At 49.1% G+C, this 22,238-nt stretch overlaps 2 protein-coding genes across 3 annotated transcripts; both read left to right on the plus strand.

Annotated features, from left to right (window-relative positions):
• Positions 1 to 30: 30 nt before the first annotated feature.
• On the plus strand, positions 31 to 10,161 carry PLAGL2 (PLAG1 like zinc finger 2). 2 transcript variants are annotated; one of them, XM_079945010.1, is made up of 3 exons: positions 31 to 155; positions 5,406 to 5,778; positions 8,926 to 10,161. In XM_079945010.1, the coding sequence occupies exons 2-3, from the start codon at positions 5,519 to 5,521 to the stop codon at positions 10,154 to 10,156; spliced, it is 1,491 nt and encodes a 496-aa protein (XP_079801136.1). In that variant the 5' UTR covers positions 31 to 155; positions 5,406 to 5,518; the 3' UTR covers positions 10,157 to 10,161. The 2 variants fall into 2 exon arrangements, with proteins under 2 accessions (XP_079801136.1, XP_079801137.1); XM_079945011.1 differs by lacking the exon at positions 5,406 to 5,778 and having other exon boundaries at positions 43 to 155.
• A 6,075-nt stretch (positions 10,162 to 16,236) lies between these two features.
• Positions 16,237 to 20,379, plus strand: LOC307198244 (putative testis-specific Y-encoded-like protein 3). The gene has a single exon (XM_079945013.1). The coding sequence runs from the start codon at positions 16,251 to 16,253 to the stop codon at positions 17,313 to 17,315; it is 1,065 nt and encodes a 354-aa protein (XP_079801139.1). The 5' UTR covers positions 16,237 to 16,250; the 3' UTR covers positions 17,316 to 20,379.
• Positions 20,380 to 22,238: the final 1,859 nt, after the last annotated feature.

Below are 22,238 nucleotides of genomic sequence, written 5' to 3' on the forward strand. Positions count from 1 at the left end.
ACCCCGCGGCACCGCCCCCTCCACGGGCAGAACGCCCGCTCGTGCGGCTCCCAGAATGCACCGCACAATGGCCCGACCGCCGCCACTACCGGGGCCTGAGCGGGCCTGGCGGAGCCCGAGCGCGGCCCGGCCCGCAGCGCGGGGCCCGGAGCGCGGTGAGTGTGGGCGAGGGCCCCGGGGGACGGCGGGGAGCGGGGCGGGAGGCAGTCTCGCTGCACCCGCGCGCCCGGCGCCCGGAGTGGCAGCGCCCCTCATCTCTGGCCCCTCAGCACGGTCGCCCACACCCCCGACCCGAGGCCCCCTCTGCGCCAGCCCGGGCCAGATAGGCCCCAGGGTGACGAAAACTTTCCCCGGACCCGATACCTGGGTCTGGGGGACCTGAAGAAACCCCGTTGGCCCCCTCCCTTCCGAGACCTGGAGCCTCAACCCTGGGGGGGGGGTCCCCACTCCGACCCCGCAGGCTCCCTGGAAACACAGATAACGCGCTGCTGACCTTACCAGGGACCCGGGTCTGGGGGACGCAGATAAGCTGCACCTGCTCTCTCCTCTCAGACACGCCTACCCGGACCCACATAACCCCCTTTCCTGCTCCAAATAGTTCGCTCTTTCTCCTCTGTTTCATTTCCCAGAACCACATAACCCCTTTTGAGGCTTCCCCCAATTATTTGGTTCTGGGGAACCCAAATAATTTCTACCTATAGTTCCCTCCTCGGCGATCGTACTCCCAAACTCTAGACAGTTTCCACCCGGTACCATTTTGAGACTCTTGAAATTCAGGGAATTCGCTTTTATCTTCAGCCCCTTTAACCCTCCATCCCATGTAATCCATCCCCCACCCCCCACCGTCTCTCTTTCTTTGCGGAGGGTGGAGTGGGGGTCTCTTAGGGATCGAGATAACTTGCTCCTCCCTCCTTTCCATTCCTGAGACCTCCAGACTTCTTCCTGAATTTCTGTCCCTGGTCCGGCAGCCGTCTACCCCCAGCCCTCCCAGCCCAGGGGCGTTTAACCTTTCCCCCCATGCAGTATGGTGGTCTAGAAACGAACCAGAAGACAGGCTATCCCCTGCAAATCCTGTCCTGGCCCCATCTCGGTGGGGGAAAGGGACTTGTAAGGTGAAAGATAAGGGGACGTCGGGTGTGGGGAGTTGGTACTTTCACCAGCAAGTGTTCCTGTGACCTGGCCTGTGTGTTTTCCCACCTGTCTGCCTGGGACTCTGAAAGAGTCTCGCCTGGGGTTGCTAACCCTACCGCCCAAGGTGAGGCCACGGGATTGGGGGGGGGGGGTGTCTAATCAGGTTTCCTCTTGGTGAAGATGGGGCTGTTGTGAATTGCAGCCATTTGCTCAAGGCCTCCTTAGGAGTGGGAGGCAGCGGGAATCAGGAAATCATGAATCAAAAGGACTCCAAAAAGGGTCCATCTACACCGATAGAAGAACTAGCAGCCCCTGTTAATCCTGTTTGATGTCTCCTGGAATGATGCAAGTCATTGAGACGCTCCAGCCTCCCTGTAATTTAATTCTACCCCCCACTCTGGAGTGTATGTGTGTTTGTGTGTGTGTTTTGGTGGCGGGGGGCAGCTATACCCATTTCCCCCTTTCCTTCTCACTGTTCTCCAGTCAGTCAGTGTGTCTTTTGGATTTGTTTCTGATGCCCAGGTCAGGACCTGTTTTTTATCTCTAAGTCTATTTATAATTTCCCAGTTGCTATTTTGGGTTCTGCTTAAGGGAAGATTGTGTCCACTGCAAGGAAAGTTCCTGGGTGTGTTTCCTCCTCGGCAGGTGTTGAATTGAGTTCTTCAGATCCCCAAGTAGCTCTTGGGCAGCAGGGATAAAAGCTATTTTAGGGTAGTCACTGAAGTGGAGCTGTTAATCCTCTGTGGGTCTCTCTAGTTAAGAACACTTACAGATTAACCCTTTCCTTGGTGCAGGGGCGCTATTTCTCAACAGTTTTGGGGGGAGGTTTGAGAGAATTCAACTGTGGCAGCAGAAGGTGGGAACATGCAACTCTATACAAAGGCAAAGATAATAGCTGCCTTTTGTTGGGTACTTAGAGCAAGCCAAGCCCTGTGCTGAGTCCTTTGCATACCTGACTAAAATAATCCTTACAACAAGCCTGTGAGGTAAGTATTTTTAGTTTTACAGATGAGGAAACAGGCTAATAATGGAGAAAGAACGCAGTCTCTATAGAGATGATGTAACACCATAAAAACTATAGTTTCATCAGAGGGCAGCAGGCATCGTGGCACACAACAGAGGACAGACAGACGAGGAAGCGATTTGTCTCTTTTAAAGGCTTCCAAAGAGGGCCATACAGAGTTTTTAGCAAGCATTTGTATTTGGGGTATGGGGCCTTAATAACAGAGGAGATTCCTACAGTGAGGGAACTCTGGCCCAGGATATGGTGCTGGAGGAAGATAAAGTAAGGGGGACTGGCTCCGGGGGATGTGCTGAGGGTTAATTGTGAGGGAAAAGGGGAAGGCTGCATTCTGGGGAGATGTTGGGAAGGGAAGGAAACTCACTCTGAGGCCTGAGAAGACTCATCTAGGGAGGAAAAAAAAGTAGTACTATTCAGGCCCCGTGCGGAAAAGAGGGAGACACAGTTTAGACCTCAGAGACAGCACTGTTTGTATTTACACGCTTTATGTCAGACATTTCAAGAGTTTCACTGAATCTTCCATGAGGATTTTATAGGTAAGGAGAACAAATGTCTATTTTAGAAATTGAGGAAACTGAGGTTCAGAGAAACTACGTAACCTGCCCATGGTTTCACAGCCAGTAAGTGGCAGTCTTCTGATAGCAAGTCCAAGGTTCTTTCCACAATACCTCCCTCTTCATATCAGACTCCAGAAGGAATCTTAGGATGAAAATATACCGAGTTACACCAGTAACTGGGAGGGATTGATTGTGTTTGTTTTATGGGAACAGGTTCTGTCAGCTTCTGTAGTTGTTAAGGTTAGAGTATGAGACCAGAAGAGCAGCTTTGAAAGAGAAGCAGAATTTTTTCAGTTTTGCAGAGGAAGATGTCTGAAGGAATAGGCCTTCGGATAATGTGGGAGAGGCCCAGGAATCTTCCTGGATGAAAGGATTTTGCAGACAAGGGACAGAGGGAGAAAAACTAGATTTCCAGAAGGGTTCCTAAGGTAACACTAAAGCCATAGCCCCATTAAGTGCAAATCAAGGCAAGCACATGGCTGCTGCCTTCCTTCTTTGATTCTATCAGTACAACCTTGAGAGCTCTTCTTAGCCACCATCAGCCTGTTTCCTAGAAGCCCATTACTCTTCCAGCAGCAGCATACTAAACTGCTGTGTCTTGTTTGTGCTTGTTCGGGAGAACAGATGAGGTGGACGTGTGGGAGGTGGGGGACATACTGTTCTCTTTCTGAGTTTGCGTGGAATTTCCAAAGCTAGGCTCCTCTCTCACATCAGCCAAAGTGATGTGACTTGCTTCCCTCTGGCTGCCATTCCCAACTTTCCAGAGGCTGAGGTGCATGATTTCACATATTGACGGGGGGTGGGGCAGAATTTGACTTTGAAGGTGGGGGAAATTCCCTTCAAACTAGATGTTCAAATTCGTGCTCACTCACTACCCAATTCCAAGCTGCCTAGTAATCACTGGTATTATAAACAGGTAATTCCACCCTTTGGAAGAAGGAGGGGACTTAAACGATGAAAGCCAGACATCAGAGGCCTTTGAGGTTTATCGTGAAGCAGGCAAATATGCCATGATGACTCGAAGGCTCAAGTGGGACTAGTTTTTAGTGCTAACACGTGACTCACGCAAAATGCAGCCACCTTTGTGCAGATCTTTCTAGGCAAATCTCCACTCGTGATAGGGAGATGTTTATCATATTACATTGCAGTGTTTCTTCAACAAGAGGAATGGTTCCTGAACAGGACGTAGCTTATGTTAATGATGAGCAAAGCTCTCTCGGGCATAAACCCGCTGATCCCATCATCTCGTTCACGGCCAGCCTGTTGGTTGAATGGTCACTGTAAGCAGCAGGTGCTAATGAGCTGAGCAAGCATTCTTTGGCCCACAGCTAGTTTGTGCAATTGGAGCCCTCCCCAGATTCTCATGGACAATCCCCAGATACCCCTTTTGCTCCCTTCACATGGAAAAGCCTCATGACCAAATTTTGGCATGACCTCTTCAAAGGAAATCCCCCTGTTATAGCAAGTTGCATTGGGGTTGGTAATCTCGTGTGATGAGCTTGTGAGTGTGAATGTGGCTCTGTTGTCCCCCTTTTGAGAATCAGTATGGTAATGCCCTTTCTCTCTTCCTCTGAGTTGAGTCAGGAAAGAAGTTGTGTCAGGAAAGAAGTTGTGTCACCTTTGCTCCCCCGCCCCACTCCACAACCCAGTAGAAAGCATCAGACTTCAAGATATTGGCTCCCCACTTTGGAACTCAGTTTAAACCAGAACTTCCTGAGCATGTTAGCCAATAAGAATCCACTTGCATTCAATGACTGATTTACTCATCTAAAAGAAAGTTGAAAGTCCTTTTCTAGGTGCTAGGTGTGTGGAGATGAAAGAGATGTGATCTGAACTCTCAAAGAATCAGAGTTTGGTGATGGCGTCTAAGTTCTAATGCAAATGTGTTACTTGCTCATAATGGAGACATGCACGTGTTCTATGAGGGTCTTTGGGACCCTCAGCACCACTCAACACCTTGCGTGTTCAGCGGACTTTGCTAAAGAAGTATGGTTTGGGCCCTGAGACCAAGAGACCCAGAGTGGTGGTTGAGGGCGGGACAGGACCAGTACTGGTTTAGTGGAAATGCTGAGTTTGCTGTTGCCTTCCTCAGACAGAACCTCTTGATGTTGATATGCTGCTAAGAAACACATCTGCTAAGGAACACATCTGGCGCAGGGGCTGACTCTCCAGGGTGTAAATTTCCTAAGTAATGGCTTCTTCTTTCTCCTCTGATGCCTTTTGGGCATTTTATTGCTCCTTAGCACCTCTATGAGGAGAATTGTAGAAAGTGAGGAGGAGGTAGGGTGAAGAGGAGGAGGAGGTGCTGCTATTTCTAAATTTAGTGGAAAGGATGTAAAAGTGAAGCTAGAAGGGAAAGTCTGGAGTTTAGGGCTTTTACTTCCTCTGATTATCCTGTTTTCCTATTAGCCTAGGTGGTACTTGTAATAATAGTTACCACTAAGCACTAGGTGCCCAGCCTTCTGCTGAATGCTTTGTATTTATTATCTCATTTAATCGTCAAAAGATCCTTATGATGTAGGAGATTATTAAGCCCATTTTGTAAATGAGGGAACAGCTCAGGGAAGTAAGTAATTGGCTGAAAGTCACATGGCTTCTAAGTGGAAGGGCTGGGATGGAACGGGGATCTCTCTGCCTCCAGAGCCCATGTTTTCATGGTATTGGGCTCCCTAACACCAGGTGTTCTGATGTTTCAGGTGAAGAGATTGTTTTCTGAAGGCTGCGTTGGAGGCTGTGACAGAGCACAGAGCCCTGTGGAGCTGATGGGGAGGCTTTCTCAATAACATGGCCCTTCGCCATTAGCCTTGCCATGACCACATTTTTCACCAGCGTACCCCCCTGGATTCAAGATGCAAAGCAGGAGGAGGAAGTGGGCTGGAAACTAGTTCCCAGGCCTCGGGGCCGGGAGGCGGAGAGTCAAGTGAAGTGCCAATGTGAAATCTCGGGGACACCCTTCTCAAATGGGGAGAAGCTGAGGCCTCAGAGCCTCCCCCATCCAGAGCAGAGACCGTATAGCTGCCCTCAGCTGCACTGTGGCAAGGCGTTTGCCTCCAAGTACAAGCTGTATAGGTAGGTGATACTCCCATACTTCTTCCTGCCCTGAGGTTTCCAGAGGATAAAGCCAGAGAGACTCCACTGAGTGTGGGACTTTATCTGTGGCAGAAGAGTAGAGGTTAATTTGTCCCATAAGTGTACCCTGAACGTCAGCCATTTGAGGTCACTCACTGAAAAATAATGGTGGTATTTTTTATTCAAACACTAGAATCTGATGGGTACAATATCAGGTAGCCACGAACAAACTAGATAGAATTTTTTTTTCAATACAGGTATACCTCATTGTATTGCACTTCACTTTATTGTACTTCTCAGATACTGCGATTTTTACAAATTGAAGGTTTGTGGCAACTCTCAGTCAAGAAAGTTGGACCAGTTTTCCAACAGCATTTGCTCACTTCATGTCTCTGTGTCATGTTTTGGTAATTCTCACAAAAAAAGATTATAGTTTGCTGAAGGCTCAGATGATAGCTAGCATTTTTTAGCAATAAAGTATTTTTTAATTAAGTATATACATTGGTTTTTTAGACATAATGCTATTGCACACTTAATAGACCACAGTATAGTGTAAACATAACTTTTATATGCACTAGGAAACCAAAAAATTCATGTGACTCCTATTATTGTGATGTTCACTTTATCGCAGTGGTCTGGAACCAAACCTGCAATATCTCTGAGGTACGCCTGTGCTACTATCCCCACCTGTGTCGGGTAATGGTCAGAATATTAGCCCCAAATTAGGAATCAGTTTTAGAAGTTAAGAAGGAAAAGGAGACCCTCAGGTCCAATCTGTAAATTTTAAAGTGCAGGCTCAGAGTGGAGAAGTAACTTACCCAAGGTCTATAGCTTCTTAGGTCCTGCAGTGCCTCTTCTACTGAACTAGTATGCCACTCAGATGATTACTTATGTCTCTGTAGAGTCCCTGGTGTCCTCTGGGTTGGAAGATTTCCTGAAACTTCTAAGCCCAAGAACCCCTACTTAAAGTGAAATGGAATGTGAAAGCCCTGGTGTAAAGCAGATAATGACAGAGCAGCTTTGAAGGGAGGGGGGCCCGCTCGGACATAATTTTGATTTTATCCTTGCCTTTCCGTCAGAGGACCATGAACATGCCCTTTACCAATAATGTAGACTTCCCTGATGCACAGTCATTCATCTCTTGACTATTATTTATTGATCTCCTGCCACATACCAGGCACAGTGTTCAGTGATACGGACAGAATAGTGAGCCAGACAGATGGGGGTGCTGGCCCTCCTTGAGTTTACTGTCTAGTAGCAGGGACAGACAGTAAATGAGTAAATACAAGGACAAGATGACCACAGAAAGCCTCAGTTCCTTGTCTGGAAAACAGTTGATAGGAAGGAACTAAAACAGGTAACAGGGTAGCGTGTGGCCAGGATTGCCCTCATGACAGTTCTGTTGTCCTCAGGAATGCTTTGATTCTGTGTGCTCCTCTGTCTTAGGTGAATTCCAGTTGGGGCTGTCCTCTTAGACTTTCTTAGTGACAGTCTGAGTGTCAGTGGGAGGCTACAGGAAAGGTCCTGGGCCAGGAGACAGGAGCCTTGACTCCACCCTTAGTCACTGTATTTTAGGTGAATTACTAAACCTCTCTGGGCCTTTGTTTCCTCACCTTCAAAATGAGGGAAATAGACTGTGGATCACTCAGCATCTCCCTCTCATACGTTTTCATGCCAGTTGTGTCACAGGAGGTTAATAGTAACCCTCATAGGTGTGAGCATTCACACATAGCATGAGGGTAATGGGTACGATTGATAAGAATCACTGGGTGCTGTGCTAGAGACAGCAGTGGCATACCTAAGTGAACCTGGGTCTCAAGAAGGTCTGTGTTTAAATGCAGCCTCTGCCACTTACTGACTGGTGGGTGGGGCTGCCCTGTGCTTCAGCCTCTTAGGGAGAACAACGTTAATCACACATCTCACACAGGGCTTGCAAACCATGGGACTCCAAAGTCTTGCTGAGTTGATTCTGAATGTACTGTGGAGCTCTGGATTGCAGTTCCTGGATTCTGAGCTGCTTTCCAGACAGAAAGGAGCAGGAGCAAACCAAGGGACACTGAGGTGCCAGATCACTAAAAAAAAGTTTTTAAATGTTGCTGCTGTGCTCGCTTCGGCAGCACATATGCTAAAATTAAATGTTGCTGCTTTGTGTGGCAAACAATTTAAATGGTACCAATGGACATGCAGTGAAAAATGAATTGTCACACTCAAAGCCACTGTTCTCCTCCCCAAAGGCAGTTGCTTGTATGTCCTTGTTGAGACATTCAAACGTGTATTCCCTTCCTTCTTTATTTTCACAGGGGATTGTATTATACACACTATACTGAACTTCCTTTTTTGACTTGGCTCCCTATATCTTCGGATATTGTTCCAGATCAGGAAGTTTAGATACATTTCATTTTCCCTTTATTGTGTCATTTAAATTTTTATAAATACGCTTTTTTTTGCAAAGGAAATGCATTCAAAATTCAAAAGGTATATAATGAAAATTCTCCATCACACCCATAAAAGCTGCCCATTTCTTCTCCCCATAGGTAGCCAGTGTTGTCAGTTTCTTGTGTAGCCTTCCAGAAATATTTTAAGCTCATACAAGCAAACATACATATATCTTCCCTCTTTTCATATGTATAGTACCATTCCATAGGCACTATTCTGTCTCATGGGTTTTTTTGACTTAAGTGTATCTAGGAGCTTGTTACCTGTGGTATGTATAAAGCTGCCATTATTTTAAAAAGTTGAGTTGGGAATTCTCTGGTGGTCCAGTGGTTAGGACTCTGTGCTTTCACTGCTGAGGACCCAGGTTCGATCCCTGATCGGGGAACGAAGATCCCACAAGCCTCATGGCCAGAAAAAAAAAAAAGTTGAGTCATTTTATGGACATAGAATAACTTAATCAATTCCCTATTGATGGACATTTAGATTGTTCCTGATTTTTTGCCACTAAAATCAGTGCTGCAAAGAATAGCAGTACATGATTTTGCAGGTGGTCAGGGATATCTATAGAATACAGTTGGCGTGGTATTCCATTCCATTGCATGGCTGTACCATAGTTTTTGTGTCTGGTTGCCTGTTAGTGGACAACTCAGTTGTCTAGCCAGCTCTTGTGATCTCATTTCTTTCTCCTCTGTCCTCCATCCCTATCTCCAGGCACATGGCCACTCACTCAGCCCAGAAACCCCACCAGTGCATGTACTGTGATAAGATGTTTCACCGCAAGGATCATCTGCGGAACCACCTGCAGACCCATGACCCCAACAAAGAGGCCCTCCACTGTTCTGAGTGTGGTAAGAATTACAATACAAAGCTGGGCTACCGGCGCCACCTGGCCATGCATGCCGCCAGCAGTGGTGACCTCAGCTGCAAGGTGTGCCTGCAGACCTTCGAGAGTACCCAGGCCCTGCTAGAGCACCTGAAGGCCCACTCACGCCGGGTAGCAGGTGGCACCAAGGAGAAGAAGCACCCCTGTGACCACTGTGACCGGCGGTTCTATACTCGTAAGGATGTGCGGCGGCACCTGGTGGTCCACACAGGCCGGAAAGACTTCCTGTGCCAGTACTGTGCCCAGCGATTTGGCCGCAAAGACCACCTGACACGTCATGTCAAGAAGAGTCACTCGCAAGAGCTGCTCAAGATCAAGACAGAGCCAGTGGACATGTTAGGCCTACTCAGCTGCAGCTCCACAGTCAATGTGAAGGAAGAGCTGAGCCCTGTGCTGTGCATGGCCTCTCGGGACGTGATGGGGGCCAAGGCCTTCCCTGGCATGTTGCCCATGGGCATGTATGGTGCCCACATCCCTACCATGCCCAGTGCGGGCGTGCCACACTCCCTGGTGCACAACACGCTGCCCATGGGTATGAGCTACCCTCTGGAGTCCTCACCTATCTCTTCCCCAGCTCAGCTTCCTCCAAAATACCAGCTTGGATCTACCTCATACTTGCCCGACAAATTGCCCAAAGTGGAGGTGGATAGTTTTCTGGCGGAGCTTCCTGGAAGCCTCTCTCTCTCATCCGCTGAACCCCAGCCCGCCTCACCTCAGCCGGCGGCAGCTGCGGCCCTCCTAGATGAAGCACTGCTCACCAAGAGCCCCGCCAACCTCTCTGAGGCCCTCTGCGCTGCTAATGTGGACTTCTCCCACTTACTGGGCTTTCTTCCTCTCAACCTGCCCCCATGTAACCCACCCGGGGCCACAGGAGGCCTGGTCATGGGCTACTCCCAGGCCGAGGCGCAGCCCCTGCTCACCACTTTGCAAGCTCAGCCTCAAGATTCCCCGGGAGCTGGGGGACCGCTGAACTTTGGGCCTCTGCACTCCTTGCCTCCTGTCTTCACCTCTGGCCTGAGCACCACCACCCTGCCTCGTTTCCACCAGGCATTCCAGTAGCCCCACGGAGGACCTCAGCTCAGTCTTGGCTCTGTCAGGGAGTCTCAGTATCTACCCCATATGCATCCCCCATGAAGGCAGCTGAGCTTTCAGAGCTGAGTTCAAAAAGAAAAATTTCAGTATCTGTATGGAGCACTTGGTTTCGGGGCTTGGGCTCCAGGATCAGTTCCAGGAGGAGCCTTGAGCCCCAACCCCATGAAAAGATTTCATACAATAGGACTTCAGGTATTTTTACTTTTTTTTTTTTTAATCTGAATCGGGAGCCACACCTAGCCCTCTCCCTCTCCAAAGCATCAGAACCTCCTTCTCTTTGGAGAAGGGAGAGGTCTCGGAGACACAGAGGGTTTTACTTTGGATGACCTCGAGAGAAATAGCCCAAGGAGCCTGTCTTCTGGTCCCAGCCTGCAGACCCCACAGCAGTTGGTCAGGCCCTGCTGCAGCGGGTCCATTGCCTGCTTCCAACCAACAGGCAGGAGAGAGGGCCTCTGTTCTTCCCATCACCTCCATCCCTCCTGTCCTAGCACCTCCATTTTCAGTGTTTTCCAGCAACGGTACCGTTTACACAGTCGCCTCAGACACACCATTTCACCTCCCTTGCTGAGCTGTATAGCCTTAGAATGATTGCAGTGAACATTGTTTACACACCGTGAATCCATTCCCACCAGTCCATTCCAGTTGGCACCAGCCGGAACCATTTGGTACCTGGTGTTAACTGGAGCCCTGTTTACAAGGCGGAGTCGGGTCTCACTGACTTCTCTTCACTTGAGGTCATATTTTTCCCCTGTGGGGAAATAAACTGACTTTGGACTGCTTCAGTCTCTGCCATCTTCCATGACTGTGTCTGTTCCTGCCTTCGTCGGCAGAGTCCACAGGAGACAGGCAAGAAGATTGGAGCGGTTTTCTCACAGGTCTGCAATTCTGTTTTTCTCCAAGTACATCATGACCCCCTCATCCTCCTTTTGAACTGGAGAGGGGAAGAAATGAAAGGCATGCCCACTTCCATCACCTCCCGCCCCAATTCTCTAATCCCCACCCTGAATGTCATGAGCTTTTATCATTAGTCTTGGAATGAGGGACTCCGGTTCTAGGCTGGTGTGGATAGCAAAGGAGAGGGTGAGACCTCATTTGTCTCTCCCCTGTCTCTTTTCCAGGAAGTTGTGGAATTGTTGGAAGAAGAGTTTTCAGAAAGTTAGGACTGGGCAGATAGTTGAGTCCTAATCTCTGGGTGTACATCATTGCCTCCCATACCAAACTTTTTTCTTCTCTACAGTGTTCCTCCTCTCTCCCACTTTGCAGTCCCGTGGACTCAGGCCCACTGTGCCTAGGCTTCTCTGCTCTCCATCAAAGAACTTCCATCTTCCTTTTGTGGCCCCTCTCACTTTTGCCCCCAGTACTCAGCAAGTTTCTTGCAACAAATGATTAGTTCTTCTCTTCTGACTTGTGGGGCTCCCTGCCACAGATAGCACAGCTCTTGCCCAGCTGAACCCCATCCCTGCTTCATCTCAGTTCTGCATGGGCTTCGCTCTTCCCACTCGTGGAAGGGAGGCAGCTCAGGGACCACCAGTGTGGGGCCCTCTTGAGACACTTCCACTCTGATTCAGAAACACACTCCTACCTCTTTACTGTTAACTCCTACAGATGCAGCCAGCAGTTTCTGGGCACTTCTCTCAGCAGGTGCCTCGTACTGGCTTCTCCACTAGGGTTTCAGGACAAACTACCGAGGAACTGCCTCAGCCTCTTCCCAGTCCTCCCCCCCTCCCCCTTCTGTCTAGAAATCACTTTGGTTTATCATCAGGAACTGAGCAGGTCCAAGACCCAGGCTTCTGCTTCAGCCCAGGCCAGTACTCTTCCTTTGAGGTGAAAGCCTTATAATGTAGCTCCCTGGCCCTTGATTGGAAGCAATGTGGAGTGAATAAGCATGTTTTAATTTAGGCAGGCTAGTTTGGGATACCTTTTAAAAAAAAGACAAAACCAGATATAAAGGTGTCTGGCAAGATTAGAATCAGAGTAGGTGATTTGCTTCTAAAAATTAGTTTCAGTGAGTCCCAGGGACTAATTAAGGTTTACTTTTAAAAGCGTCCCCTTGGTACGCAGCCACCTCCTGCATGCTGTGCATGTTATTGGGACTCGTGTATAGGAAATGGTATGTGAGGATCCAAACAGGACTCTGCTGCCATTCTCCTTGTCGTCTCTGATCTTCATCACTAGACCCAGCAACCCTCACCCCTCCCTGCCACCTTCCCTGCATCTTTCGTTTACAGAGGCAAATGGGCCTCTGGCCACAGAATATAAAGTCTTGGGCTGTTAGAAGAGTCGCCTCCTCTTTGCTCTTTCCTGTCCCTTCCTTGAATACTCTCCCCCATTAGTGATGCTGGGAAACTCATAGGACAGGCAAAGCAACTATTTAAAACCTTGTAACGGGCCTTGCCCCTCCTCCCCTCACTTCTTCCTTCCGTCCTGTTCCTCTTTTCTTCTTCCTTCAATGCCCTTCCCACCCACAAGGAATTTTCCTATCACTGTGAACTTTGCTGGTGCAGAGGAACATTTGCCTTCACCTTTTTTTTTTTTTTTTGGACCATAGACACCCAGCCATTTCTTAAACCTCCCCAAAATTTAAAAAAAGAAAAAAGTCCATATTGGCCTGGTTGTTCAAAGGATAAGAATAGCTTTATCCTACTCAGTACCAAACCCACTTCAGTACCCTTACTGAGGCCATGAGAGCCTAGGGGTTTCTGCCCAGGACAGGAGCCACGGCATGTTGGCAGAGACCAAACGGGGACCAGGAAAAGGGGTGATGTTCCCTTCCCCCACCACCTCCAACCTCTGTCAGCATGAGCTGCCTTGAACAGTGGCAGGCAACTCCCCCTCTGCACAGTAGCTGGTCAGGGTTGAGTGCAGTCCTGGGGGCCAGGGGATAGCATGCCCAGTTGTGTCAGCTCAGAGGATCTGTGCACATCTTAGAGATGTGAGAGGTAGGGAAAGGAATAACAATGAGGTTTTTTCCCTCACCCTTTTACAATGGCATTTTGTTAATGGAAATCTGGGAAGCAGGTGTGATTACTTCTTTTGCTCGTAGATATTGTCCTAAGTTGAAATTCTCTCACTGCCCTAAACTTTCCCCTAGTAGCCCTTTAAGTCCCCACCCCCCTTCTTTTTGGTAGCTGTTTTCTCCACCCTCTCTCCACCTCCTCTTTATCTAGGAGCTGTTTTTAAGCACGATTTTTTTTAACAGTTTATATTGTACAGGATCAATATTTTGCTTTTTAACAAGGATATTTATGTAATAAGAAACTTTGCCTTAGGCAGGTGTTGGCCAGAAAAGTCCAGATTCCTCTGGGACCCCACCCTGGCCTCTCCTGGAACTCTGAACCTGCTGTGGAAGGAATTGGCTGTAACCTCACCACTGGAGAGTAGGGTCTGTGGCGAGGGAAAGGGGTGTACTGGTGTGACAGGAGAAGGATCCACCATCATAATCTAGTGCCTCTATGGAGGGGTTTGGAAGAAGCATTCCAGTTCAGTTTCTTCCGGTGTGAGCTTCCTTCCTTAGCGGGTTCTCCCCATAGTGCACCTCTCCACCTCCTACTGTTTGGCACTAGCACTCCTGAAACACCACTTCTCATACACCTCCCTCCCTCCTTCCCAGTGGTCAAGGCTTTGGAGCCACTCTTTCGGAACGCCAGATTATTTAAAGAGAGAAAAATACAAGACAAAACCTTCTAGCACTTTGTAAACACAGTGAATAACCTCTTGGAGTATTTTTGGCTTTATATAAAACAAGGTTTTTAATTGTAAAATATAAGTGCCATTAGAAAATGCACAGGGCCTATCTTTGTTAAAGTAGATTTTTCAATGTTTTGCAGAATTACATTTTCAAAAAAAGTTTTTATAATGAAGTTGTTTATTAAAAACTTCTGAATGATGTGTTTGGAAGTTGTGAACCTGTTTGATTGGGAAGGGGTAGGAGAGAGCTTGAAGAAGAACTGGAATCCAGACATCTTTAGCATCCAAGGGGATGATGAGTATAGGGCAGACAGTAACAACCTTTCACATTAGCACCTACAAACTTTGCACTTTGATATTAAAGATCTTTGAGGTAAGTGGCATCATGCCACCACTTAATATTTTTGGGTGCAAGAGTCAGAAAAACCAAATTGGCTTAAATGGTGAAATTTCATGTCACTGAAAATGCCAGATGAAGTGCAGTCTTGAGGTTAATATTGATCCAGCAGCTCAAACATGGTTGGCCTTAGCATTCCTGTGTTTGCCCTATCTTGTGCAGTTGTGACTTCATCCTCCAGCCCTTCAAAATGGTTTGTCCCTTTATGTAGAAGAATGCTGCCATAATTCCAGTCATTTTCGCACAGTGCTGACCACAAATGGAGAGGGACCCTTTCTGGGAGAGAGGAGTCCTTTATTCACGTAAGCGTCTCCTGTCTCATTGGCCATGATGGCATTGTGTGCCATCCCAAAACCAGTCACTATAGGCCAGTGATGACAAGGCTGAGACAAGGGTTGGAGTAGTTTCTCAAAGGAAATTTGGGGTACTGTTAGGATGAGGAATGGATGCTGGTTGTCCAAGAAAAAAATGTCATCCATTGCCCAAGGCGCACAGCTGGTAAGTGACAGAGCTAGGACCTAACCTTGACCACACTCGTGCCTACCCATTTGGTTCAGACAGGCTCTTGAAAGGCCATTATGGCTTCACCTGATGTTGCTTGGCCAGTCTCCAGTGAAGATAGTCATCACTATTCCGGGCCCCATCCTTTGTACTGAGATCCTCCTGTCCAGGGCTCAGACTGAGCTTGCCTTTCTGGGGTCTGGAGCCAGTGTTCATAGCCAAGCAGTGCAAATCACTGCAGAGACCAGCCCAAGAATTTATGGGACGTTAAGTGTTAATGTGTGTAACAGGTGCTTTATGTACAAAGGCAGTGGGCTGGCTGTTCATCTCTTTGGCCTTCTGTTTACTTGACTAACTGTCCACCCCAGTGGGTTGGATCCCTGCTAGGGCCCCAAGAGAATCCACCTTGCCCTCTAGGGGATGCATACCCAGGAGTGGGTCTGGGGGCTCAAAGCTATCTTTTCCATTGGATGGGAGGAAGCTGAAGGCCTTCTGGAGGAGGTGGCAAGGACTTCCAGGTGAGCGGGTGGGGTATTGGGTGTATTGACCTCCATGGGCCACAAGTTTGGGAGCTGAGATCACAGGAGTGCAGGTGCACTTGCAGGATCAGGGCTGCGGGGGCTGGTCCATCCAGGCTCTTACTATCTGTGCACAGACCCTGCACTTCAGACTAGAGTTCACATTTGTGAAATGTCTGGAGCAGAGAAAGGGGTAGCCCCTAGGCCTAGGACGAGGTGAAGCCATGTCCACCCTTCAGCCTGTCAGCCCAGGAAGATCCAGCTCGTTCAGGGAAACCAGGCAGAGGCCCACTTGCTTCCTGGTTGGCAGCATTTGGGATCTTCCCTCGCCCTTAGATCCTTCTACTCAGACCTTGTTTCTGCCTTTCCCCACAAATATTTTGAGCACCTCTGTGTGCCTGACAATTACTATGCAAGTTTCAGTCTAGTCAGCCTCTGCAAAGGATACCTCTTGGGTCCTCTGCATATGCCTGAGTAATTTATCCTGTGAAAGCTGCCCCAAAGCCACAGTCGAGTGTGGGCATCAGCCGACTCCCACCTGTCCACCGCAGATGCGGGGAACAGTAATTGCCTGGCGTGGTGGCTCTGGGGTTGGGCCTGATCCTGGGCGCCTGCTCAGAGCTGCTCGCTGCTTGGTACACCCCTGCTCTTCACCCCATTTCCACCGCCGACTCCCAGTTCTGTCTGGGCGCCCGCAGTCGCATCCCCACCGGGCAGCCCCCTGCCACTCCACCAGGCGCCTAGTCCCAAGACAGCCGGGGAACCCTTGCGAATCACATCCGTAAAAGCGTCGGGGCGCAAGGGGCGGGGCGAGCCCCGTAGGAGAAAATCGGGCCTCCCTGCCTACTACCCGCGGTCCCGCTGGGGTCGCTGCCAGCCATCCAGCCGCCCCTCTCGCTGAACCCGCAGTATCGCCCGCGCGCCCCGAGCCCCTCCAGGCCAGAGGCTCCCGCAGGTGATGGCGGACGAGGGTGCGGGGGGCCTGGAAACCGCCGCGCGCCCGGTCACCGCGTCTGGGGCCCAAGAGGCTGGGGGACGCGGGTATCCCGACCCCGCAGCCCGCCCAGGGACCATCCTACCTTCCCCGGGGGGCCGGGAAGCGGCCTCCGCGGCCACTGGCCTGAGCCCAGAAAACGGCCTTTTCGGGGACGGGGGCCCAGAAACCTGTGGCGCAGAAGGGTGGGAGGCTCGGGCTGGAGCCGGCGGGAAGGCAGAGGAAGTGACGACTGGGGAGGGCGCCATCTTCATGGAGGAGGCGGAACGGGAGGTGGGGAAGCAGCCTGTGGGAGAGGAGATGGAGGTGGCCGAGAAGCTGGTGCGGGGGGAGAAGCTGGAGGTGGGAGCGGAGGCGCAGCAAGGCCCGGGGCCCCTGAACTGTGGTGGCCCAGTTGTGGACCCGCTGGAAGCCATCCAGTGGGAGCTGGAGGCCGTGAGTGCCCAGGCAGGCAGGGCCTACCTGCGGCTGGAGCGCAGCTTTGGGCGCATGCACCGGTTGCACCTCGCCCGAAGGAGCTTCATCATCCAGAATATTCCTGGCTTCTGGGTCACCACCTTCCTGAACCACCCGCAGCTGTCAGCCATGATCAGCCCCCGAGGCGAAGACATGCCCTGCTACCTGATGAATTTGGAAGTGAGGGAGCACAGGCACGCCAGGACGGGCTGCAAGTTCAAGTTCAGTTTTTGGAGCAACCCCTACTTCCGGAACAAGGTGATAGTGAAGAAGTATGAGTGCAGATCCTTAGGCCGGGTGGTGTCAATTGCAAGTCGCATTTGCTGGCACTGGGGCCAGGAACCTCCAACTCTGGTACACAGGAACCGGAACACCATCCACAGCTTCTTCAGCTGGTTCTCAAAGCACAGCCTCCCGGAGGCCGACAGGGTTGCCCAGATTATTAAAGAGGACCTGTGGCCCAACCCCCTGCAGTACTACCTGCTCTGGGATAGGCCCCACAGAGCCAGGCAAGGCCTAGCAAGGTGGCCCACAGAGGCCCCTCCTAGGCCCTATGGGTTCCAGTCTGGCTAAGTCCTGCCCTGGGACCTGGCCCCTACACAAGACTCCTTTCTGCCTCCTGGGGACCTGGGCTTAGGCCAGCCATGGCACTCTGCTGTCTGCTTTCTGTTCCATGTACTCTGACCCCTTTGGACTTCAGTGGACTCAGCTCCGAGATTGTGGCCTTCATGGCCACGCTCTTCTGTTTCCATGTAGGCTCCATGCATCACATGACTGTCACATGCCACAGTGTCTACCCAAGCACCCAGCGCTGTGGACAGGTACTACCGTCATCTTCATGGCCCTGGACCTGTCTTTGATCATGGCCTTCCACCCATTTTTTTTTTTTTTTTGCGGTACGCGGGCCTCTCACTGTTGTGGCCTCTCCCGTTGCGGAACACAGGCTCCGGACACGCAGGCTCAGTGGCCATGGCTCACAGACCCAGCCGCTCCGCAGCATGTGGGATCTTCCTGGACTGGGGCACGAACCCGCGTCCCCTGCATCAACAGGCGGACTCTCAACCACTGCGCCACCAGGGAAGCCCCACCACCCATTTTTTACATGGGCACCCACAGGTCATCACTAGGAGGACCAGTGCCTCTTTGAGGCCTACTCCTTCAAGGCCACAGCATGCCAGGCTTCATACTTATGCTGACCCCACACCTGTCTGTGGCAAGCTGAGTCTTGTCACCCAAGAGGAAGTGGGTGCATTTGGTCAGCCAGACTTGGACATTCCAGGACCTCAGGACCACAGGCCAGGCTAATGGACTGTTGGGCATCTAGCAGAATGGCATGGGGTGAGGTCAAGGACATGAAGCAGTGGGCAGTGCATTCTTTGTGATCACACTGCTCTTCTTACCCCTGTGTTGGTCCTACCTCCCGACCTGCTACTGACTTTTGAAGGTCTGTGTCCTACCTGTGTCTGGTCATCGCCCTTCTCATGAGTTTCACCCAGGTTGCCAGCGACCTTGTTGCCTGCTCGCAGGTCTATAAGGACCTCAAGAACTGCCTGTGAACCCAGGTGGGCCACCTGCCAATGCACAAGAGCTCCCCAAACCCCAGGAACTCTGCCACGCTGGCATATCTGGGCATGCACTTAAGGCAGGGGCAGTAACGGAGTCCCTTCCAGAAGCCTACCTTCCTGAGCTCCAGTCACTGGACTCACACAGAACCCAACTCCCCTGTCTCCACTTGTTTTTAGGCGGCCAGCTTGGGGGTGCTGGAGAGGGGGTGTTTCTGGTCGTGAGGCCTTTCTCCACCTGCCGAGATCTCACATGTTTGTTTTTATTTTCTTTAAAGTGATAGCTCAGAAACAAAATAACTGAAGAAGCAAGGTTTTTTACAAACAGCTGAGGAGACAGGCTTTCTTGTTGAATTTGCCTCTCCGATTGTCTCCAGAGAGGGAGGGTTGTCCTCTAGCTTGGCGGAGCTCTCTTTGCCCCCTCTGCTCCAGTGCCCTGTCCCCCTCAGCAACGGGGGACAGCACAGGGCCCCTGAGCAGAGACACCAGGAGCTCCGGGCCCGCAGGGATAGCACACTGTTTTGTTTCGTGCTGTGTTCTTGGAGACTAACTTTAGCTCCAACTCTACTTTCTTCTCCTTTCGCCGGGTCCAAACCCTCATGGGATCCTGTTAGTACAGGAACTTAGCCGTGCCCCACTCCTGAGACCCCCTAAGACAGTTTTTTTGGGCTGTCTCCATCTCATTTTGGGGGAATGACCATACCCAGGTCCCTTCCCATGGAAGGGCTTCTCTTCTGCTCCCGAGGACCTGGGGAGACCTTAACACAAAATAAAGGGGGGGCTGCTCTCGGCAGGGGCGTGCAAGAGAAGTTGGAGCCAGCTGGGAAGACAGGGATGGAGGAGGGCCTGCAAGGTGCAGGGAGGGGAGCCCCCGAATCTTCTTAACTTTTTTGATTCACCAACTGATCTTTTAATTTTTTAATACTTTTTTCCTTTTATTTTTTTAAATTTATTTTTATTTGATTATTCCAGTTTCTAAAAATTTTGATGGTCAACCCTATTGAGGAAATTTGTAGTTTTTTTTGACATCTTTATTGCAGTATAATTGCTTTACAAATGGTGTGTTAGTTTCTGCTTTATAACAAAGTGAATCAGCTATACATACACGTATATCCCCATATCCCCTCCCTCTTGTGCCTCCCTCCCACCCTCCCTATCCCACCCCTCTAGGTGGTCACAAAGCACCGAGCTGATCTCCCTGTGCTATGCAGCTGCTTCCCACTAGCTATCTAGTGGGATATGTATGTCCATGCCACTCTCTCACTTCGTCCCAGCTTACCATTCCCACTCCCCGTGTCCTCAAGTCCATTCTCTACGTCTGCGTGTAGATTTTTTTTTTAATTAATTTTTATTGGAGTATGGTTGCTTTACAATGTTGTGTTAGCCTCCACTGCACAACAAAATGAATCAGCCATACACATACAGATATCCCCTCCCTTTTGGACTTCCCTCCCATTTAGGTTACCACAGTGCATTAGGTAAGAGTTCCCTGTGCTATACTGTATGTCCCCATCAGTTGTCTATTTTATACATAGTATCAATAATGTATATGTGCCAATCCCAGTCTCCCAATTCCTCCCACCCCACCCCTTTCCCCCTTGGTATCCATACGTTTGTTCTCTACGTCTGTGTCTCTATTTCTGCTTTGCAGATAAGATCATCTATACCATTTTTCTAGATTCCACATATATGTGTTATTATACGATATTTGCTTTTCCCTTTCTGACTTACTTTACTCTGTATAACACTCTCTAGGTCCATCCATGACTCTACAAATGATCCATTTTTATTCCTTTTTATGGCTGAGTAATATTCCATTGTATATATGTACCACATCTTTATCCATTCCTCTGTTGATGGACATTTAGGTTGCTTCCATGCCCTGGCTATTGTAAATAGTGCTTCAGTGAATATTGGGATGCATGTGTTTTTCTGAATTATGGTTTTCTCTGGGTATATGCCCAGTGGTAGGATTGTTGGGTCATATAGTAGTTCTATTTTTAGTTCTTTAAGGAGCCTCCATACTGTTCTCCATAGTGGCTGTATCAATTTACATTCCTGCCAACAGTGTATGAGGGTTCCCTTTTCTCCACACCCTCTCCAGCATTTATTGTTTGTAGGTTTTTTAAAATAAATGTTAATTAATTAATTTTTGGCTGCATTGGGTCTTCGTTGCTATGTGCAGGCTTTCTCTAGTTGCAGCGAGCGGGGGCTACTCTTCGTTGTGGTGGGCGGGCTTCTCATTGCAGTGGCTTCTCTTGTTGCGGAGCATGGGCTTAGTTGCTCTGTGGCATGTGGGATCTTCCCAGACCAGGGCTGGAACCTGTGTCCCCTGCACTGGCAGGTGGATTCTTAACCACTGTGCCACCAGGGAAGCCCTGTTTGTAGGTTTTTTGATGATGGCTGTTCTGACCGGTGTGAGGTGATACCTCATTGTAGTTTTGATTTGCATTTCTCTAATAATTAGTGATGTTGAGCATCTTTTCATGTGTTTGTTAGGTCTTCTGCCCATTTTTTGATTGGGTTGTTTGCTTTTTTGATGTTGAGCTACTTGCATATTTTGGAGTTTAATCCTTTGTCAGTTGCTTCGTTTGCAAATATTTTCTCCCATTCTGAGGGTTGTCTTTTCGTCTTGTTTTTGGTTTCCTTTGCTGTGCAAAAGCTTTTAAGTTTCACTAGGTCCCATTTGTTTATTTTTGTTTTAATTTTCATTACTCTAGGAGGTGGCTCAAAAAAGATGTTGCTGTGATTTATGTCAAAGAGTGTTCTGCCTATGTTTTCCTCTAAGAGTTTGATAGTGTCTGGCCTTACATTTAGGTCTTTAACCCATTTTGAGTTTATTTTTGAGTATGGTGTTAGGGAGTGTTCTAATTTCATTTTTTTACATGTAGCTCTCCAGTTTTCCCAGCACCACTTATAAAGACAGAAGAGGCTGTCTTTTCTCCATTGTATATTTTTGCTTCCTTTGTCATAGATTAGGTGACTATAGGTGTGTGGGTTTATCTCTGGGCTTTCTTTTTTTTTAATTAATTAATTTTTAGTTTTGGCTGCATTGAGTCCTCATTGCTGTGTGCGGGCTTTCTTTTAGTTGCGGTGAGTGGGGGCTAGTCTTTGTTGCGGTGCGTGGGCTTCTCATTGTGGTGGCTTCTCTTGTTGCGGAACACAGGCTCTAGGCGCGTGGGCTTCAGTAGTTGTGGCACGTGGGCTCAGTAGTTGTGGCTCGTGGGCTCTAGAGTGCAGGCTCAGTAGTTGTGGCACACGGGCTTAGTTGCTCCGTGGCATGTGGGATCTTCCCAGACCAGGGCTCGAACCCGTGTCCCCTGCATTGGCAGGCAGATTCTTAACTGCAGCACCACCAGGGGAGCCCCTGTCTCTGGGCTTTGTACTAATTCTGTGAAAGATGACATTGGTAATTTGATAGGGATTGCACTGAATCTGTAGTTTGCTTTGGGTAGTAGAGTCGTTTTCACAGTATTGATTTTTCCAATCCAAGAACATGGTATATCTTTCCATCTGTTTGTGTCTTCTTTGATTTCTTTCAAGAGTGTCTTATAGTTTTCTGCATACAGGTCTTTTGCCTCCTTAGGTAGGTTTATTCCTAGGTATTTTATTCTTTTTGTTGCAGTGGTAAATGGGATTGTTTCCTTAATTTCTCTTTCTGCCCTTTCATTGTTAGTGTACAGGAATGCAAGAGATTTCTGTGTATTAATTTTGTATCCTGCAACTTTACCAAATTCATTGATTAGCTCTAGTAGTTTTCTGGTGACATCTCTTTAAATTAGAAGAACGCATAACAGAACACTACAATTTTAGAGGTTCCCTCAATCCAGGTATGACTTTGGGTATGTAGAAAGTTTATGCTCTGTTTTACATTTCACTGCTTTGTTTGTTTGTTTTTGTTTTGTTTTGTTTTGTTTTGGTCATGCGGTATGCA

This window comes from Stenella coeruleoalba, assembly GCF_951394435.1.
Source record: "Stenella coeruleoalba genome assembly, chromosome: 15".
Taxonomy (NCBI): Eukaryota; Metazoa; Chordata; class Mammalia; order Artiodactyla; family Delphinidae; genus Stenella; species Stenella coeruleoalba.